Source organism: Hyalella azteca, unplaced genomic scaffold, assembly GCF_000764305.2.
Source record: "Hyalella azteca isolate HAZT.00-mixed unplaced genomic scaffold, Hazt_2.0.2 contig3874, whole genome shotgun sequence".
Lineage (NCBI taxonomy): Eukaryota > Metazoa > Arthropoda > Malacostraca > Amphipoda > Hyalellidae > Hyalella > Hyalella azteca.
In genome coordinates, this window is record NW_025934105.1 from 116370 (window position 1) to 137019 (window position 20650).

Sequence of the window (20650 nt, forward strand, 5' to 3'; positions counted from 1 at the left end):
AGGAATCAGGATGGCCAAATTCTATTTTAAATGGAAATAAAAATAATTTGAAATAATAATGATTTATTTTTATCTCAAAGTTTTTTCTCTACCAGTTTTTATAAATATTTTTACCTGATTAAGGCTGATTTCGCTAGAAAGGGAGATTATTCCAGGAACTAGCTGGACATAATGTGAGATTTTTCAAACACTGGTGACTGGTCTTCAGGACTCAGGAGTTCAGTTCAGGGTATACCGTAAACTGGGGTAACTTAGACCACTTTTTTTTTAAATGATGCCTTTTTTTACTAGATAATTTAAACTTAAATTGAAACATGTAAAATACAGGTCTATACTCTAGCTTCACTCGCCATAAATTGCTGGCTCCTGCCTCTCATAGTTTTGATGTAATTTAAAAAAAATCGATGGTCTTTTTTACCCCAGCTCTGGGGGTATCTTAGACTGTTTGGTAAAACTAAAATCAATTATATTTTTTGGTAAATAACTCCGGGTTTCGATGCATTGTAGTAGAACTCTTCTAGTTACATATGCAAATGACAAATTTGAGGAAAGTTTCATAGTTTGCAAATGGGGGGTCCTGCCCCCCAGGTGGTCTAAGTTCCCCCAAATGGGAGAACTCTGACTACCTAATGGCAGCCCTGACAGGGTTAACATAGACCGGCTTGGAAATTAAGTTAAATTACCATATATAAGACTCTGTAGAGTCTGAAACTTAAAGAAAAAACATTAATAGGTGTATCAAACATGAAATGTTATATATGGTAATTTTAAATTAATTTCCAAGCCGGTCTATGTTACCCCATCAGGGCTGACATTAGGTGGTCTAAGTTCCCCCATTGGGGGGTGGCGCCCCCCATTTGCAAACTATGAGACTTTCCTAAAATTTGTTTGTTGCATATGTAACTAGAAGAAGAGTTGTACTACAATGCATCAAAACCTGGAGTTATTTTGCCAAAAAATAAAAAAATTGGAGGGGGTACTCTGACAGGCTTTAAATAATAGCTTTTTTTCATGGGTCACATTTTTAATTTTTTAACCTATTAGATATGCAAACTTTTTAAATCTTTCTATTGTGTTACGTAGCCTCAGTATTAGGCCTTTAATGCCCATTGACAGAATTTTTCTATGTAAAATAGTTTTTGACTTTTGGGGGTTTTTGTTAAAAAAACGAAAAGTGGTCTAAGTTACACTGGGAGTCTAGTTACCCCAGTTTACGGTATCTTTGATGTTAAGAGACAAGAAGCAGGTAGGGAAAAAATGTTTTGGTTCCTGCTAAACTCTAGAAGTGGCTGTCCCCTTGCTGGCAGTGGCAGGCTGGCAGTGGCAGCAAGGGTTGATATTGCCTGACAAATAAATATCATTATAGAAATTGAGATCTTGAAATATGATCAGAGACTTTTCAGAGTATCAAATTTTTATGATGAAATAATCTATTTGCAAAGCTTGTGCTTATACTTACATACATTTCTCTTTCTAAGGATTTTTGACTTAGCAGATTTAAGATCATGTCTTCTGCAGATTGGGAAGAAGTAAAAAGGCTAGCTGCTGATTTTCAGCGAGCCCAACTTGCAAAGTCCGCCGAGAGGTTTGTACTTTGTACAAGTATATATATCATGATAGGGTGTATTCATGAGGCTTGGTTCATGTTATACATTCATTTTGGTTCATCTTTACACTAAAATATCTGAGAATTTTATTGTTATTGAATAAGGATATTACCTTATTCTGTCAGAATTCTTAAATCTGGATTATATTTGATAATCAGCAATCCATGTTATTTTTGTTTTAAAATCTCTATAATTTACCATGGGCAGTTGCAGGATGGTTCAGGACAACCAAAATGATAATTACATACATGTGAAATTTGAGCCTTCATAATTATTTTTTCAATTTAAATAAATTAACTAGAAATGTTCAATATTTGAATTGATAAAAAATTTTATTTTCCAGATTATCTGAGCGGAACTGTGTTGAACTGATCAATAAACTTCAAGAATTGCACCTTCTGAAGCTGCACTACACATGCGATGGCAAATCATACATCACTCCACAGCAGCTTCAGAAAGAAATTCTTGATGAGGTTTTCTTGGCTGGAGGTTTGTTCAGTCATTCTTATTTTGGTTCTGTTTCTCCTGTGTATAACTTATGATTGGCTGAAAAGTTATGCTGACTGCTTGAGTAGGTATTTCAAGCATACTTTGCATAGTAATTGCTTTTCTTATCTTGACACTTGACTGTATACATACCGTCTATATTTAATGGGTTTTGTATTGTTTAAAGTAGTTTGTTACAGTAAATTTGTATTTTGTCATAGGATAATCATTTTTCATCTCAACAGCATTCATGAAAATACTACCTAGTGTAAGAAATAACAAATAACAACTTTGTAGAAATATATACCTAGGTACATTCTGTCAAAGTTGGTTTCCTGGGGCCGGATTATCAAAACTTCATAACTTTTTGTACTTACAACAAAAAATTTATGTGGTACGTAAGTACACCCTAATTTTGGCATTATCAAAACTTTCGTACGCAAGTCGTAGCTAAAAGCGTAAATAAAGCGTAAATGTTTTTCCCGCGCAAATGTTTTGATAATACCACCGCTAATATTACGTTGTCATAGCAATGCCACTCATAAGTCGATTTTGCGTACTTACGAAGTTTTGATAATACGGCCACTGGTCTCTGTGTAATCTCCTTGTGAAATTAGCAAATAATTCTACTTATTGAATCTTTAATTTCAATACCATTTAATAATTTGTCAATAATCTCATAATAATAAATGTCAGTTCTTTGTTCAGTCTTTTTATGCTACCAGGACGCATGACTTTGGTGGATCTGAGCCGATTGCTCGGAGTTGACCTGAACATCGTGAGTGAAGAAGCTGCTGCTCTGGTGCAATCACATGGAAATCTCCAGCTCATCTTTGGTCAAATTATCTCCAAAGATTTTAAAAACGCTCTTGTTGAAGATGTCAATGAGAGACTCATCAAGAATGGTTCTGTATCAGTGGATGAGTTGACTGCCGAGTATGAGCTGCCAGTTGAATACCTCAGAACGGTGAGTTGAATTATATGTTTTTCTTCATTTTCTTGTATAATTTTGATATTAATAATTAAACTTTATTTTTGCATGGACTTTTTGATGGATAACTAACTTGTTGACTACATGTCAACTTATGAGCAAATTGATTGTAAATACTAACTAATTTCATCACAACCATTCTAGGTAGTTAAAAATGCATTAGAACACATTTTGCATGCTTGTAACTAATCGTTTATCTTAACTGATATTACTTTCAAATTTAAAATCAATCCACTAAAACTCATTAACAGAATTATTTTATAAAAAATTTCCAGAATTTATTCATGTTTGATGCTCATAGTGAGCATCAAAGAGCGGTTCTCCAGCAGCTGCTGGAGAACCACATTGGTCACGGTCTCATGGCCATCCCGGACTCCAACATAACAGGCTTTTGATAATGATTTTTTTTTGCAGCTGCTGGAGAACCGCGTTGACTATGGTCTCATGGCCGTCCAAGACTCTACATAACAGGCTTCTAATAATGATTTTTTTACAGTTGCTGGAGAGTCGCGTGGGCCACGGTCTCATGGCCGTCCAAGACTCCAACACTCCAGGCTTCTTCTACACGGCCCAGTACCTGGAACGCGTGCGCTCCAGCATCAGAGGACTCATGACTGCAGTGACTGTGCCCACCAGCGTGCAGCGCCTCATGCAGCTCTACCCCTGCAATGCTAAGCTATTCATGGGTAAAACATTTCAGCATACATGTAGCTTTTCATTGGCTCTTTGTATTTGGATGTCAATGACAATTGACTATTGCCAAATGACTTGACTAAATTGACTATTGGCAATGATATTTGCATCTAAAGGCAATTATTGGATATTATAGTTACCATTAATATACAAATGTTAAACCACAAGATCCCACCCTTGCCATGCAAGGGTGAAGTTACAGCACACCTAAACTATTTTCTTTACCTTTTTGGGTTCAGATGAAGGTTTTAGCTATTGTCAATGATATTTTCATCTAAAGGCTTGGTCGTTTCAGTCACTATCAGTATACAAAATGTTAAACCATGAGATTGGGCTATTATACTGTCCAATAATTGTAATATTTTATGGCCGAACCATATTAGCAAGAAAAAAAATTAATAAACAGGGTTCGTTCTGATTCAATGAATTTTCTGGGTTTGGTATTTTTTTATGAAATTCGCATATTTTTCCTCAAGGGAAATTGCTAAAACTGGCATAATACTTATTTCAAATTTCGTGGTCATAAATTTGTTGTTTTTAAATAATATATAAGTGCTGTTGAGGTATATCATTGTTGTTTACTGTTCGATGAACACTGATGTAACGGTTAGTTGTTTGAATTTTTTCATCACTTCTTTGATGCTTTCTTACCAGAGTTTAACTTTCCCAGTCTCTACCTATATCTCTTTTACTTCTCTATAATATTAACTACTGTGTTGCCTAAATTAAAAGGGTTGGTGATGGTTAATTATGCGCGCGAGTACGAATTTATTTGTATTAAAGGGAATAAAGGTGAATGGATGTAATGGTGAATAATGAACTTGATTATACATTCCTCACAGGGATCAAAAAGGTTGAAATGGTTAATTATGGACCAGAATATAAATTTATTTGTGTTACAGGGACCATTGGGGTTAGATGGTCAATTACGTATGAACTCCAGTATGAATATGTCCAGTGTCAATTCACTTGACCTGATAGATATTGATGACGAGTCAACATCTGGTAAACACGTGATAAATCGCGTGATCAAGACCTCAGTAGTGGGCGGAAGCGAAGCTTATATAAGGTCTAGCAACCTTAAGTAAAGCCCCCGCAGTAGCTGATAAGCACTTCGTGATGTAGCGGGTTGGTAGAGTTCTCTGACCTTAGGGTACGCACACAGTGAAAGCAGGTTGCCAGCGTGCTGGCTACCTGCTGAGGCTGGCGCCTGAAAATGAAATAAAAATACCTGGCGCTGGCCTATTCGTACAGGGTTTCACTGTGAACACTTACATTATTATCCTATGTTCATTATTGTGGCAGGTTGGAGCAGTTTGCCCGCGCGGGCAAACCTGCTTGCACTGTGTGGGTACCCTTACGGTCGACGCCGTAGCTTATTCCTCTGTATCGCAACTCTGTATAGACTGTATTACCACCCCGTATACAAGATACGTTATCTGGACTGACGTGTCTTACTTATCCCTCGCTACCTTAGTCACGTAACCCGATCCTCAGGTAGAGCTGAATATACGAGTTCAATTTCATGAGAGCAACCTCGGACAAATACATTTATGTTACAGGGATCAATGGGGTAGGGATGTTTAATTATGAACTGGATTATAACTTTATTTGTATTACAGGAAGCGTTGAGCGATTGGTATCGTCAGGCCGTGTGAGTGGAGAACTGATCGGAGGCAAGCAGAACCGCCATTACTCCTTCGTGCCGTCACTGCACTCGCGCACACAGAGCGCACTCATTGATGCCTTCTGGAACCAAAATGGCTACTTGGGTGAGAAAGCCCAAGCTAAAAATTTTAAATTTTGTACAAAAGTCGAATTTGTAATGCGACTGTGTGTTATTAATATAATAATTATCGTATTTAGTGTTAAATTTGAGTTAGTACTGCGACTGGTATTATTAAACTATTGTTTAGAATATTTTTTATATTTTGGGCGGAGTTTGATCATCAACTGCGACAAGCTATTATTAAGCTTATAATTTCCTAATTTTGTGCCGAGATTGATTTTTTCCCGCGACTGTGTGATATCAATCTAATAATTTTGATGTTTTGTGCAGAGTTTGAGTTTGTAAAGCGCCTTGGCATAGAGGACGCTGCAGGTTTCTTGTCTCGTCGCTATGGGGGCCACAACGAGCTGATGTTGGAGGGCGTGTGTGTCGGGGAGCCCTTGCTGCAGCGCCTCACTACCGCGCTAGAGGAGGCCTTGGCCACACATACCTTCTTCGACGCCGCGGTGAGGCTATTGACGACTTAGTATTTATGTTAAATTTGTAACAATTGATGATTATAACAAGAATATTAATCCTGACGACTTGGTATTTTTGTTAAACTTGTAACTATTTATGATTATAACGAGAATAATAAGCGTGCTGAAGATTATTTTTAATAGGAAAAAATGAATTGCAGGAATGAGCTTTTGACTACGCAGTCTTTAAATTAATGCAAGAGTGAGGCCGTTATGCCTTTTTAGCGCATTTTCTCATTTATGGAAAAAATGCACTATTGTGCTCGCCATATCCGTCTGTCTGTCTGTCCGTCCGTCCGTCTGTCCTTCCGTCGGTGACCTCAAGTTTTCGTCGATGAGAAAATGCGCTCTCTGTCACTCACTGCAGTGAGTACTGAGTTATATTTTTTCACATTTCCATGCCTATCTCTTGCATCGTGCACAGCTTAGATTTATTTTTAAAATTTCCTAGGTTCTGATGATTCAGACGAAGTATTCGCAACTAGTGAATATATTAACGTCAAGATGAATTTTCGCGAGACACTTTTTTTATGGATCCACATTTGACTACTCAAAACTGTGTTGTACTCATAACCATCTAGCATCTCAGACGTATGTCCAAGATTGTACAACACATTGAAACAATTGGTACAATACATTACCACAAGTTGTAGAATACATTACCACAAGTTGTAGAATGCATTACCACAAGTTATAGAATACATTACCTCAAGTTGTAGAATACATTACCTCAAGTTGTAGAATACATTACCTCAAGTTGTACAATACATTACAACAAGTTTCAGCATTGTACAATATCTTACAACTAATGCTCAAGTCAGTGATGTGCTATAATGCATTACAGATGGTGCTACCCTCGTGCTTCAGCAGTGAGCACATCAGCAGCCTGCTGGAGTTTGCTCTGCAGCAGTGCGGCTCTCAGGTCGCAGGCAACAACTCCGTGCCTAAGGGCAAGCGCTCTATGCTCATGTCAGGTCTATATACTTTCTTGAAACTGAACCTTAGTTCATCAATCTAAATATTCCCACAATAAAATAGATATTTTATGAGAATTCACATTATGTCCAGTATAATTTATTGTATTTTCAGTTTTTGTAACATTGAAATACCATTGGTCACTACCGATGGTCCCTAATTTGAATACCAGATCGTTAATATCAACTAATTATATGGCTATAATTCATTGCCCACTTCTGGTAAAGGTTTCATTATTCCTTATTTTATTTGATTTAATGTTCGTGATAATATGTTAGGTAAATTGGCTTAGGTATTGAAGTTTAATGAATTCCATTAGCCTAGTTAATAATTTTCAGACTGACATATTTTTAATTATATGTTCATCTTTATAAAAGGTATTGTCTGAGTTTTGTAAATGTAATGTTCATTTTAGTCGTTGAAAAATGAGGCAAAAGACTGGATACACCACGCAAGTGTAAAAAGTGCCTCGCTATTTGGAATAAGTCTCATTGATTTCCCTGAGTGTGGACATGAGCCTGGAGTGTTTTGCCAATTATGTTATATAACTATTGCTGTATAACATTTGTTGGCTGCAGGAAGCAAGAGTGAACGGCCGCTGGTGCTTGGGTCGTGCGTACTCAGCGGTGTGCTCGTGGCAGGCCTCAAAGAAGCCCTCACCACCGACATGGCTGAGAGGGCGCGCAAGCTTGTTGCTGCGGGAGGCTTCAAGCCTAAGGTATTATTATCTAAAACAAGGAACTTCTTCTGAGACATCAATTGAGGTCAAACTTTATTTAAACTTCAGGTTAAACTTAGTTTAAACTTTATTCCAAATCATAAGGCTGATATGGCACTCCAGCTTGTTAATATCTGAGTTCTCAAGCCCAAGGTGAGAAGTCAATAACTTTTTTGAGACAGTAATGTAAGAAGCAGACTAATGTATGGCAGTGAAAAATGTAATTTCTAATGAAGTTTTAGATGAGGCACAAAAGTCTAATGTTGTGGCCTAGTTCGTGGACCCAAAATTAACACGTGCGGAAGAAGCGAGGAGGTATGTACCAGATTAAATGGTTTATTTCAAGATTCTACATAAGCTTGTTGCTGGAGGATTCTGGTCTTAGGTGGCAAGTCAGGAACTTGGTTTGCATTTCCACTCAGCACAGTAAATGTGTGTGAAAGTGTGATTAAAAATTATTTGGCTTAAAAAATTGTAAACTAGGTGATGCGGAATGCGTAAAGACTAAGGCAAAACATTGTGGACCAACTGGAGTTACAAAGAGATGAAAATTAAAGAAAAATCCATTGTGAACGTACTTGCATCATTTACGATTAGAAAAATGGTTCTTTTTAGCTCATTTTCTCATTTATGGAAAAAGTGCGCTATTGTGCTCGTCAGGTCCATCTGTCTGCCCGTCTGTTCGTGACTTCACGTTTTCGTCGACGATAAATTGCGCTCTCTGTCCCTCACTGCAGTCAGTACTGAGTTATATTTTTTATGATAAGACCCCTAAAGTCTTTAATTATTGTTGACCATTTTAAAAAGAAATTATTGAAAATGGTTTCCAATGTCTCCGGTTATGTGTAGCCATTGGGTGGAAAAATGAAGCTGGACGACGGCGAGCCTGCGAGCAGTAAGAAGGAAGAGCGCCGCAAGAAGGCTGCAGGAGGCAAGACGGGGGGCGGCACGCAGGGCCGCGAGACCAAGACGCGCTCCACTAAAGGGCACAAGGGACGACGCGGTGCACAAGACGACGATGGGCTCGATGATGACGCCACCGAGTCCACATCTTCTGCTGCTGGTAAACTTGAAGCAGTCGAAATGTTGTGTGGTAGCTGCGCTCATGGGAATTTTGCTCAATATTTTAGGGGGAACTAATTTGCTTCACGACTTTTTCTTTCGGGAGTTTTCAATGTTGATTTAAGAGGATTATTCCCCTGGAAGATTTCCATTAGCTTGTGACATTAAATACATATTTTTTGCCCTGGTTATAAAGAAAGTGTTGAAATCTGTTATGAACAATCTCGTATTAAATTGCTGTAGGAATACACCAAGTCGCTGCGTAGCGATAAACACTTCGATGATCTGATTATTAGTACTATTAGATTAAATACTGTTAATGTGGCAGCTGGTATGCACAAAATCTCTTGTTATCACGAAATTCTGGAATCTTATATCAACAACAATACACAGAAGTCCTAACGTCCGCAACCTCTTGGCAGGCCCCATGAAGTTTCCTGACGTCGAGTTCCTGCCTTTCGATGAGCTCAAGTCGAAGCTGTCTGACATGCCTGAGTTGACTGACGCTGACGAGGAGCTGTTGGAAGCTCTTACTACGGAGCTGCACCAATGGAGCAGGTATACAGACTACTGAGAGGCTTTATCTGTACGACTGTCAGCAAGTAATTGATAAATTAATTCGTCACTAAATAATTTTATGGGTTCTTTATGCTAATTTTTCTACCTCCGAACTTTATTTAAGGTGAAGTATGTGGAAAATTCATCATACCTTGATTTTTAATTTACAGTAAGGTTATGCTTATAATTATTAGTACCATACGCTGCTGCTAGCTTTAGTTTCTGACAGGTTCTAATAATTTCCGAGTAAAGATTAATCTCTAATTACCTTGCCCAAAATTCTTTCTTACATTTTATGCTTCAATAATTGGCATTTATTATTGAAGATATTCCTATTACATTGATCTCCAATTATATTATTTCCAGAATACGTATCCTCATCAGTGACAAAATACTAACACCTCGAAAAGAGTTACCGGTATCTCTTTATTTTAACTCTATTAAGTTAACTGATTTATTTTCTTACAAAGCACGAGATTTCATATTTTTGCAATATTGTTTCGAAGTAGAATTCGGAAATGACGAAGCGTTTGTGCGAGCAGGAAGGTGTACAAGGACGTGTGCGTGCAGTTGTACGAGAGCCTCGGGTCAGGAGCTGCAGGAGGCGGCGGCAGGAAGACGTTCCAGCAGTTGCAGGAGCGCGTGCTTGCTCTGCTCACCACCTGCAGACTGGCAGAGATGGCCATCAAGGTATGATTTGACCGCCTGCAATTTATCCTGATTTTGCAGGATAAATTGCCTATCCTGTTGATAAATTGCCTTTCCTAATTGATAGGCAGGATATCCTTCCTATCAATTAATTTTTTGATAGGCATTTTTATTCTATTTTCACCCCTCCTGTTTTCTTGTTGTTTTTCTGGTTATAATTTCCATCTTCTTTTCCTTGGGGATTATCACGTTTTATGTTTTCATTATTTTATTCATTTTAGCTTCCAAATTTTCTCTTCTTATCATTCTTTTCCTTACTCATGCTTTACTTTCTGGATAACTTTTCTAAATTCATTATATAATTCTCACTCAATTCACTTTTTCTTCGATACATCTTTTCTTCCTTGCTAAGTTGCTGGTGCTAGACGTGCACTGTATGTCATGGTAGGCTGATTTTTATTTTGGAATAATTTTTATTAAAATAATGTATTTGATTGTGAACTGTGATTGCAAGAGTTTGCATTAACTTATGGCTTAAAAGTTTACAAGTTTGTAAAGGATGAAGATTTCATGATTTAACGGTATTTTTTATTTGTTTATGCAGTGAGGTATTTTTTGTTTGTTTATGCAGTGAGTGTTCCTTCGTAAGAAATAATAGCGATTTTGTATTGGCTTATTTGTATTTATTACTATTAATAATATTTATTACTTATACTAATTGACTAACATTTTTTCTCAGGAGTTTCAAGGCGACACAGCGTTGCAGTTAAGTCGTCATTTGCTGCGAACCTACGGCGCCGAACTGTTGGCTGAACTACTGCTGAACACTGCTGAGCTGCCTCAGCAAGACCCCGTGCTGCCTAAAGACCTCACTGCTGAGGTAAGTGCTGTGCTCTGCTGAGGTTGGTGCTGAACACTGCTGAGGTAAGTGCTGTGCACTGCTGAGGTTCGTGCTGTGCACTGCTGAGGTTCGTGCTGTGCAGTGCTGAGGTTCGTGCTGTGCACTGCTGAGGTTGATGCTGTGATCTGCTGAGGTTGGTGCTAAACACTGCTGAGGTTGGTGCTGTGCACTGCTGAGGTTGGTGCTGTGCACTGCTGCTGAGGTGGGTGCTGCGCACTGCTGAGGTTGGTGCTGTGCACTGCTGAGGTGGAGCCTGTTTCATTATCGCTGTCTACTGCCAAAAATCAAGTGAATTGCAATAACATAACTTCCATTCCAAAATAGCTCCTCGATTTCTTCGCACGTGAAGCTGATCAGTGTACTATATCTCCTTTTGTTTACACTGCAGGCACGCGTAAAGCTAATCAGTGGACTGCGTCCTGTGGCCGAGGGAGGTTGTCGTGAGACGATGCTGGCGGCGCACAAGACCCTTGCTGGATCTGACCTCGCAGCGTATTTCTCGGCGGTTGAAATCGCCATTCAGGATTCCGGTATCATGATTCCCAAGAAGAAAGATACGAAAAAAGATCGGTGAGCCAAGATCAAGTCTGAGTCACTAGTGAGCACATTATTCTCCCCGATAATTTCTTCACTCTTTTTACAACACTTCTCTTTAACTTCACTTCTTGTTTGTCTGTCTGTCTGTCTGCTACAAATCTTGTAATCGAAATTTAATACACTTCTGCTTATCCTATCATTCTGAAATTTTGCACACTTGTTTAAAGTCGGAGACAATGCATGAATCAAATGTCAAAATAAATGATTTTTAAAATTGAAAAAAATTTTTTTTTTCAATATTAAAAAAATTGAAAAAATAATTTTGTCACCTACAAATCTTATAACTGATATTTGACACACTTTTACCTGTCTAATTGATCTGAAATTTTGCACACTTGTGTGAAGTCAGAGGCAATGCATGAATCAATTAACAGAATAAATAATTTTGAAAAAATTTATATAAAAAAAAATTATATATATTAAAAAAAATGAAAAGTTAATTTTTTAAAATTAGATGAGAAATTCATTGTACATCTGTAAGATTGGAGATACTGGATTCTTTGGAAGTGTTGTCTTTAAAAAGTAATTTTTAAACGTATATTATTATAGTTGATGATGCAATTCACGCAAATGCAATAAATTCAACTTACAGCCTTCTTTTCTTTTTGTGAGCGACCAGAACTGACATTCCCAAATTTACTCGATTCTAATTATTCACTTGTAGAATTCGAACTGTATTGCCTTCAGAATCACTTCTAATTACGAGTTAGCACGCATTGTGTGGTCGCGCCACGTACATTGTGTTAGGACCTTTGAGAAGAGTGATTGCGGCTGGTGGTGATCGGCGGAAGAGGCACCTTCATTAGTTAATTTCCTGCTGTCAACCTGAACGGCCTGGTTCAGAGAGATGCCTACCTGGGCAATGCGGTTGTCGCCTATTCAGCCTGTAGCTTACCGTGACTTTATGCTGACCTTTGTTACCGTGTGCAGTCTTTCCTGCAATAAGAAGTGTCTTGCTGTGCTTAACATTGGCTATCCTACCTCAAAGCCAGCAATATATGATAGCACGTTTCGGTTTTGGTGTGGCTTTGTAGGCAGCGGTAGGTATTTATTTAAATATATTCTTACACACGTAAAAGAACCAATTATAATTATTGGCAATTGCGGTTTCCCTCTTATTCTCAAACACGAGTAGCTGTTATCCTCTGATTCGTCACCATAGGCAGCTGTTATCCTCTGATTCTCTACCTCAGGCAGCTGTTTGCCTCTCCTTCACCAAAGGCAGTTTTTGTCCTCTAATCCTACACCTGGGACAGCTACTATCCTCTGATTCTCCACGACAGGCAGCTGCTGTCCTCCCACCGAGCTGGCCTTGTAGAGCAGTTGTCGACGTGCTGCGATCCCGCCCTCTGCCTACACCTGGCGTCGCTGCTGCTCTTCCACTCCTCCACGGGGAAACTCTTGCATGCATCCGGCAAATTTGTTCCCTCAGTGCTGGCCTTCCTGCGTCCCCACCTTGGAGACGAGCTCAATGACCTCGTGCATCGGTATCAGGGTGAGTGAAGTAAAAGCTTAGTAACTTACCGTTGTCAGGGTGGGTAATATACCGGTATCAGGGTGAGTGAAGTAAAGGCTTAGTAACTTACCGTTGTCAGGGTGAGTGAAGTAAAGGCTTGGTAACTTCCGTTGTCAGGGTGGGTAATAAACCGGTATCAGGGTGAGTGAAGTAAAGAGTAAGTAACGTACCGTTGTCAGGGTGAGTGAAGTAAAGGCTTAGTAACTTCCGTTGTCAGGGTGGGTAATATACCGGTATCAGGGTGAGTGAAGTAAAGAGTAAGTAACGTACCGTTGTCAGGGTGAGTAATATACCGGTATCAGGGTCAGCAACGTAAGAGCAAGTATATATAATGTAGGTACCGATATCAGGGTGAGCAACGTAATGATAAGTAATGTTTTGCAATGTATGGTAGTTAATCGAATTATGTAAGGTATGGAAATGTTTAAAAAAGATTTCAAATTGGATTTTCTTTAAGAAAACAACGATGTTTTTGATCCTCTTTTGTTTTTGATCCTCAAGCCTTACCATCATTTTTTGATCGCTCTTTCAGAGTTGGTTATGAAGAAACTCACTTCAGGCATTGAAGGAGATGATGACCTGAACGCTGTCAACCAGCAGTTAGAGGAGCTTACGCCATGTCTTAAGGACAAAACCATAACCTTCAGGAAATACTCCTCTGAAGCATCATAATCCGTTATTCTGTAGGAAATCCTTCATAAATCTTCCGAGGTGGAAATTAGTATCATCATTTCATCAGTGGGTTTGAAAGATTGGGTTTTAAATTCTTCTGTAAGAGATTTAACTCGAGTAATTTGATATTGTTGCAGCTTCAAAATTATCTTTGTAGACTTGATTTAAATTAAATGGATCAAGTTATAGGAAATTAGGAGCACCTGGTTAAATATTGAGGCTCATCAAGGCACGCATGATAGAGCTTCAAAAACAAAATGTTCGAAAATTGTTTTAAGTCCGAAGAAAGTCTCACTTCTCACTGTTGTGATCAGTTTGTTGTGTATAGCACAAGTTCGTCTTGGTGGTTACGGTTGTAGCTCTATGGTATATGGTGTGTTTCATATCACAATTATGTGCCAAGGCTTTTACTTTCTTTAATCTTCAATGTTTTTGTTGTCATAAGGGTCCGGAATTTAAAAGTAAAGAAAATAGCCAAAAAGTTCACCATTTCTTATGAGAGCAAACGTTTCGGAGTCCAGCTCCATCGTCAGTTCAAAACCTAGAACACAGGTACACACAATTAGTAGCCTAAAATTCACATTCATGGTAAATTTGCGACTTGAGCAGCCAAGTGATCTTAATTCTTGTCATAAGGGATGCTGCAGCCGATCACTCGATAACGCGCTATAAATTTGCTACTACAGCAGCAACAACCGAGGTCACCATTCCAGGTGTTAAACTTGCAGGTGATGGGACAATGATTGCCTTGACTTTAGTTATCTTGTTAAGTCCTATTAATGACTTTTTTATTTTATATTATATTTTGGCATGTCTGGTTCTTGGTGTGTTTGAGCCCTCTCTTCCTCATCATCTCCTTATCATCATGTATAGTATAGTATCTTCGGCATTCTCATTTATAGTATCTTCGGCATTGAAGAACAGGCCTATCCAGGCCTATTCTTCAATGCCGAAGATACTATACTATGCTATGTCTTGGATACCTGCCACTCCTTAAATTTCTTGCTCTAGGAATGAGCAGATAACGTCGCTATTTATTCAGAGTTCGCGCGTTGAAATGTGTTGAAAAAATGGGGTTCAAATTATGTATAGAGATTCCTAATTAGAATCTATTTCAATTGATAAATTTGAATTTTTCCAACTTTTTTACATATATGGCTAAATAAGGTCACAAATAAGTTTCGATACATCAAGTAATGCTAGTTGGAAAGTTATAAACATATTAGGAATAAAATTTGTTGTTTTCATGGTAAAGGATAAATCGGTCTTGAATTTATCTGTCGGTTTGAGTGGTATTAATGGGAGTTGTCTGATCTTCATCGCCAATTTATGAAGAATTATATCAGGAGCTGAATATCACTATGTCTTGAGATAGCACCTGGCCGATTTCGGCTATCGTCCAAATCAGCGATGTGGCCGGGCGATATAGCACCGTAAGATTAGCGCCGTTAGTTACTTGTTCGAAACAAACTGAAAATTCGACGATGTTTAGAATCAGTGTCGGGCCTAACAGACTAATCTTCAGCTCTGATCCTGCTATTATTATAGACACAGCTCAATGATTTTTGTCGTAAGTCTAACTATTCTATTCTTTTACGGTTATGCATGCCGTATTGAATATATTTTTGAAGCAATTAAGGGGTCAAATAGTATGAGCTCACCTGCTACCGTAATTCTAAATATCACATTATCGGCTAATCTAATCGCTGCAAAAGGCAAGGGGATTGCGGAATTTAAGTATATCTGCAGAAAATATACGTCACTTTTCATAAAATTTTGAATTTCTACAACATGTATTCTATTTAAATCACGATAATTAAAGGATTGTGTCCAGATCAATTGTCTACCAGCGTCGTTACTGCCCCAGTGCTCCTCCGAAAGCGCCTTCAGGCTTCAATGAAAGGCCCGACAAATTTTGGGTGGATCGTCCAGACCTTTTAGATCCTGAGTACTACTACTGGACAACCAATTTTCTGCCTCTTAAGGCTGCTTCACCTTCGCCTAACATGCATGCAACTGTGTGGAGTGCGAACTGGAAGGGTGGTCAGGCAACAGTGCCTACTATCCTCTTACCATCAACTTGATGGTAACGGGGAACCATCAAGATGATGGTACCCTGTTATCGAAATCATCAGCATGAAGTATGGTTCACAAATGAATTATCTGAGAGCATTTGAGGCACCTTCAAAATGTCACCAACCGAATTCATTGTTCCGTCTGCATTTTCCGCACGCTAGTGTTAGATGGCACTGCAAACAAAGAATAATGAGAATTGAGATTTCGGGTTGTGGCAGATTCACTGATTCAGTTTGCTCTCTGCATTCCTCGGAAACACGCTGCTTATCACTGTTAATTACGTGTTAGTGCAGTACCTATCACTGTTATTACTATGATCTATAGTAGTATGATTATCTGAGTAAAATTTGACATCATGAGGTTTTGTTCTCCTAATCCTATTAATTAGTATTAACATAACATAGTGATGTCGGCGCACGGCGCTGAAGCGTAGGCCGTACAGCCCGTACTGCTGTAGGCCTGAATCCTGATCATGATATGGCCTGCCGGCTGTCGCCGATTCTTTTCCTTTTCGTGCCTCTGAAGTCCTCTTCTTTCATTGTAGATGATGTAGAGGTAGAATAAATGACATTTTCTGTGATTTTTACTTGTTTTTCCTTAATCGATATGATATTTCCAGGCCCAGCACACAAGACTCTATCAGTCTCTATGTACATTATACAGTACATAGTGATATAGAAGACGTCCAGAGGCGAGCAACAAAACTCTTGGCATCACTAAAAGACAAGCCCTACTCAGATAGGCTCAAGATGCTGAAGTTACCATGCTTGGAACACCGCCGGTTGAGGGCCCCGAATGAGGGGCGATATGATTGAGGTTTATAAATACCTACATCATACATGGCTACTATGATGTCTCACGCCCAAGCATAGTGGCAAACCAGAGCTTTTTTGGAATCAGTTCATTTTTAATTTCCTCATTTATTCAAGATTTAAACCAATTTCTTATGTATGATAATGCTGGTATCCAGGATACCAACTTTACTGGTCTACTTATAGGACTCAAAAATGAACTTGAGGGAGAGTCTAAATTCTAAAAAACTCTCTGCTTTGCCACTATGCGCCCAAGTTTTGCGATGGCTACAGCGAGAGACCTCCGCGGAAATTCTCTAAAAATCCAAAAGAGCCATTTCAGACTGAACATTAGAGGTAACATTTTCTCTCAGCGCATTGTCAGACAGTCAGAAACTAGAACAGCTTGCCAGAGAATGTCGTCAAAGCACCATCTGTGGTCCTGTGGATACTTTCAAGAGTCGCCTTGATAAACATTGGCTTCATCTGCCTACTCTCTATGCTCCATCATGCCAGAACTAGACACTAACTTTTTTTTGCAACCCAGCTGCCCCTGAATTTTGCTAATATTACAAAAGTTAGTATAGTCTCGGACTAAGACTCAGAGAGACAAACAGGTCTCTGAGAATTTGAGAAAGGCCTCAAGCGTCTAACTTGTCAAGTCAAGTCATAACCATATACTATATACATTAATTACCGTATTATTGATGTGAATGGGTTGCATTGCAACACATTCACATCATAGTGGAATCACACCACTATGTGAATCACACCACATCATAGTGGAATCACACCACTATGATTCACAATTGCAATATTACCATATCCATGAGATGATGACTGATGAGCATGCCATTGAGCATTTACAACAACCTTGTCCACTGCAAGCTTCATATCAGCAGCCTTATAGAATTTTTTCAGGACCTGTAAGCTTTATTAGCTTACAGGGTAAATAATAACAAACAGGATGGCTTGCAATTTCACACCATTTTAATTGGGTTAAGTGAATTTACTATGAAAAAATTGTGAAAACATACCTGAAACAGAAAGGAATGTTTTAGTGACAACCATCATATGTTTTGGAGAAATAAATCATAGTTTAGGTCAATTAGCTGCTTTTCATTCTCTGATGCCCGGTGGCGGGCCGGTGCACAATTCTTCAGGTATATAGCTAGCATTCTATGCACAATTTTGTGATGACCGATGAGGCACAAATTTTTTGATAAGTGAATTTTTTTTGCTAAGCAAGGTAAATGTAATCAATATTCTTTGTTTTTAATCAATTTTTTTTCATAACTGGAGCCTTTGCTAACTGAGGTTCTACTGTAAATGCTTTTTGGAGGTGTCCCGAATAGCCCCAGGGGAGGGGTGTCCTGAGTAGGTGGAGTAGCCCCGCTGCCCCACTGCGTGGAAATGGCCACCATTTTTTTTGGATTGAGGTATGTAAATTCCACGAATAAAGTTTTCATGCTGACACTTGTGTGCCACTTTTTTTTCAAGCGAATTTTCTTAATACAGCAAATATTTTTTTAACTACAGACCTTAGCAGAAGTAGGGTAAACGCGGTATATTCCGACACATAAACGCATCGAGAAATGAAAAACTATAAAAAAATAACCGTATGCGTTACTCGAGTTCTGTTTGCTTTATGTGACTCAAAAAACCCGTACTACGCGCTAGCAATGATGAAACGTCACAAAATGTTGCCATATTTATTGAAAAGCCTTTAGAATGCAAACCTACCAAATCCCTATATTCGGACACTGTGTGTGGCAATATTCAGCACGTGGTGAGGTGTATTCCGTCCGCGATTCAAATTCTACTGATACGTAATGCCGTCATCCACGTGTTCGAATTCCGTTCGCTGTGTGAGCTGTATTGGAATACAACACGGCTTTGAATTAGAACACTAATGAATATTGAACACTACTTAATTATGCTTTTAATTAACAACTATTTAGCTTTTAATTAAGCAAATTTTAATTTTTGTACATAGCTTGGAACGATCTGTGTGTGTCCAATTCAAGTTGTGACTAAATCCATTTCTCAACTTAATCATCTATTAATTTATTTACCACTTGAAATCAGCAAATACAAGTATACTTAAAGGATTCCTAATATATTCACAGACGTATTTAAAAGTCTCAAACCATAATATTTTTCCTATACAAACAGTTATTCACTATTTGGTAGAGCAAGGTCAACTGTCAAATTTGACACATTTTTCGATGATCTCACTGGGTAGCGTGCATTGTCTCTCTTTGGATCTCAATATTTTCCCGCTAGATGGCCAAGACCTAGTGTTTTGGCATTAGTTCGACGCGCAAATGTATGACGTCACCATTTCAACCATCAATGAACGCATGGAACTATAACAAAGCTTAATATAAAGGAAAAACTAGAGAGGTGACAGAATTACCCACGATGTCGGAATATACCGCGTTTACCCTAACTTTTGTACTTTTGTGTTTTATTTTTTGTTTTTTTTTAGCAGAAGTAAAAGTTAGTACTAAATGTAGTATTTTTTAACTTCCTTTATACTATAGGTATACTATATAGATAGGAAAAATGTTGACATTTATGCCACTATATTTAGTTTTGCAATATTCCAATTAGATTTGCTACTAATACAGTTTTACGCCGTGTTTAGCTTCCCAAGTTACCCCGCCCGTCTCGAATAGCCCCGGACCCCTGGTTGATGGTAGTCAAACTACTTGTGGTGCAAATGATAAATGTATTCCATTGCCCCCTATTTGGAATATCAGGCAGAAGTGTCCTAGAATTGCAGTTGAACAATCATTTCACAGGTTATTTAAAAAAATTGTGGGTTATTGAAAATAAAAACTGGCCATTATTTTTTTACTGAAGAAATGGGGAAAGGCTTATGGGAATGAGTAAAATTGGCAGATTTAATGAGCATTTTTGTCTGATTCATGGGTGGCTTCTGCCCAATTTTTCAGATAGACATGGCCCAATCAGGCCCATGCTAAAGCCTGGATGTAACAAATCTAATCTGTAAGTAAAATTGTTCAGAATTTTTCAGTAATTATTGATAAAAAGAGTTTTGTTGGTAGTTTTCTGAAATTGCAGGCAAAAATGAGTCTCTTTTTGTAATATCACTATACAAATTGGTCAAGCCCTGTAGGCTGTAAAAATAGGTGAAATTGATGACAAGAATATTAATTCGACTGCCTCACAGAACCTGTGTTTGTTCAGTTATATAAGGCGTTTGTACGCCCACTGTTGGAATACGGTCACTCTGTGTGGCAGCCATACAACAAAACACTCTGTGCAGAGGTCGAGGATGTTCAAAGAAGAGCAACCAAGCTACTGGCATCACTTAGCAACCTAGACTACCCGGCTCGGCTAGCCGCTCTGCACCTACCAAGTCTCGAACACAGAAGAAAAAGAGGAGATCTCATAGACTGTTACAAATACGTCCACAAAGTGTACAACACCGTATCACTCTTCAAGCTGTCCACCAGTGACAGAACCAGAGGCCATAGTTTGAAACTTGTTAAAGAGCAGTGCAGTCGCCAGGTACGCTTGAATTTCTTCTCCGTCAGAGTGGTGAACATGTTGAATAGCCTTCCTGAGCTGGTAGTTTCCGTCCCCAGTGTCAACTCATTCAAATCTCACCTGGACACTCACTGGTCTAACCTAGCCACCAAGTACGACCCGGACTGCTATCACTAAACTCGTACTTGGAACCCACCACTCACGTTGCTTAATACGACGTATCACCATCACCATGATTGTTGAACAGGCCTCTAATAAGGCCTTCAACACCTCAACCCTTCAAAGTCAAAGTCAATATGCATTTTTATTTCATTTATCGGTGGCTTTTGCCCAATTTTCAAGGTTGGATCCATGATCTTTGGAGAGCATCTACTATATATTGATGATAAATAAAATATCATCAAGAAACACATGGCCCTACTGCTGGTGTGGAATATACCCAACCATCTTTTAAGCCACTACCACTCTAGCAGGGTTTTTCTGCCATTTTCAGAGCTATGAGATTCCTGCTATATGAATTGTCTCTCCTCTAATACCAGTAGGTAATAAAAATGCATAGTCATGGCACCTTGGGACCACACAATTTCCGTAAC

The 20650-nt window shown here is 38.6% G+C and overlaps 1 protein-coding gene across 1 annotated transcript; it reads left to right on the top strand.

Annotated features, from left to right (window-relative positions):
• The first annotated feature begins 1408 nt into the window (after positions 1-1408).
• Positions 1409-14172, top strand: LOC108682422 (E3 UFM1-protein ligase 1). Its single transcript, XM_018171583.2, has 15 exons — positions 1409-1585; positions 1951-2096; positions 2819-3060; positions 3581-3770; positions 5400-5549; positions 5837-6012; positions 6869-6998; positions 7578-7717; positions 8567-8780; positions 9202-9337; positions 9880-10027; positions 10725-10865; positions 11275-11456; positions 12767-12978; positions 13532-14172. The coding sequence occupies exons 1-15, from the start codon at positions 1506-1508 to the stop codon at positions 13669-13671; spliced, it is 2427 nt and encodes an 808-aa protein (XP_018027072.1). The 5' UTR covers positions 1409-1505; the 3' UTR covers positions 13672-14172.
• The last annotated feature ends 6478 nt before the right edge of the window (positions 14173-20650 follow it).

Excerpts from the sequence above, each read along its gene's own strand:
- LOC108682422 (XM_018171583.2), top strand. The coding sequence starts at position 1,506 with ATGTCTTCTGCAGATTGGGAAGAAGTAAAAAGGCTAGCTGCTGATTTT. Across the intron at positions 6,013-6,868 it reads ATACCTTCTTCGACGCCGCG|ATGGTGCTACCCTCGTGCTT; the intron begins GTGAGGCTATTG and ends AATGCATTACAG. Across the intron at positions 6,999-7,577 it reads GCGCTCTATGCTCATGTCAG|GAAGCAAGAGTGAACGGCCG; the intron begins GTCTATATACTT and ends TGTTGGCTGCAG.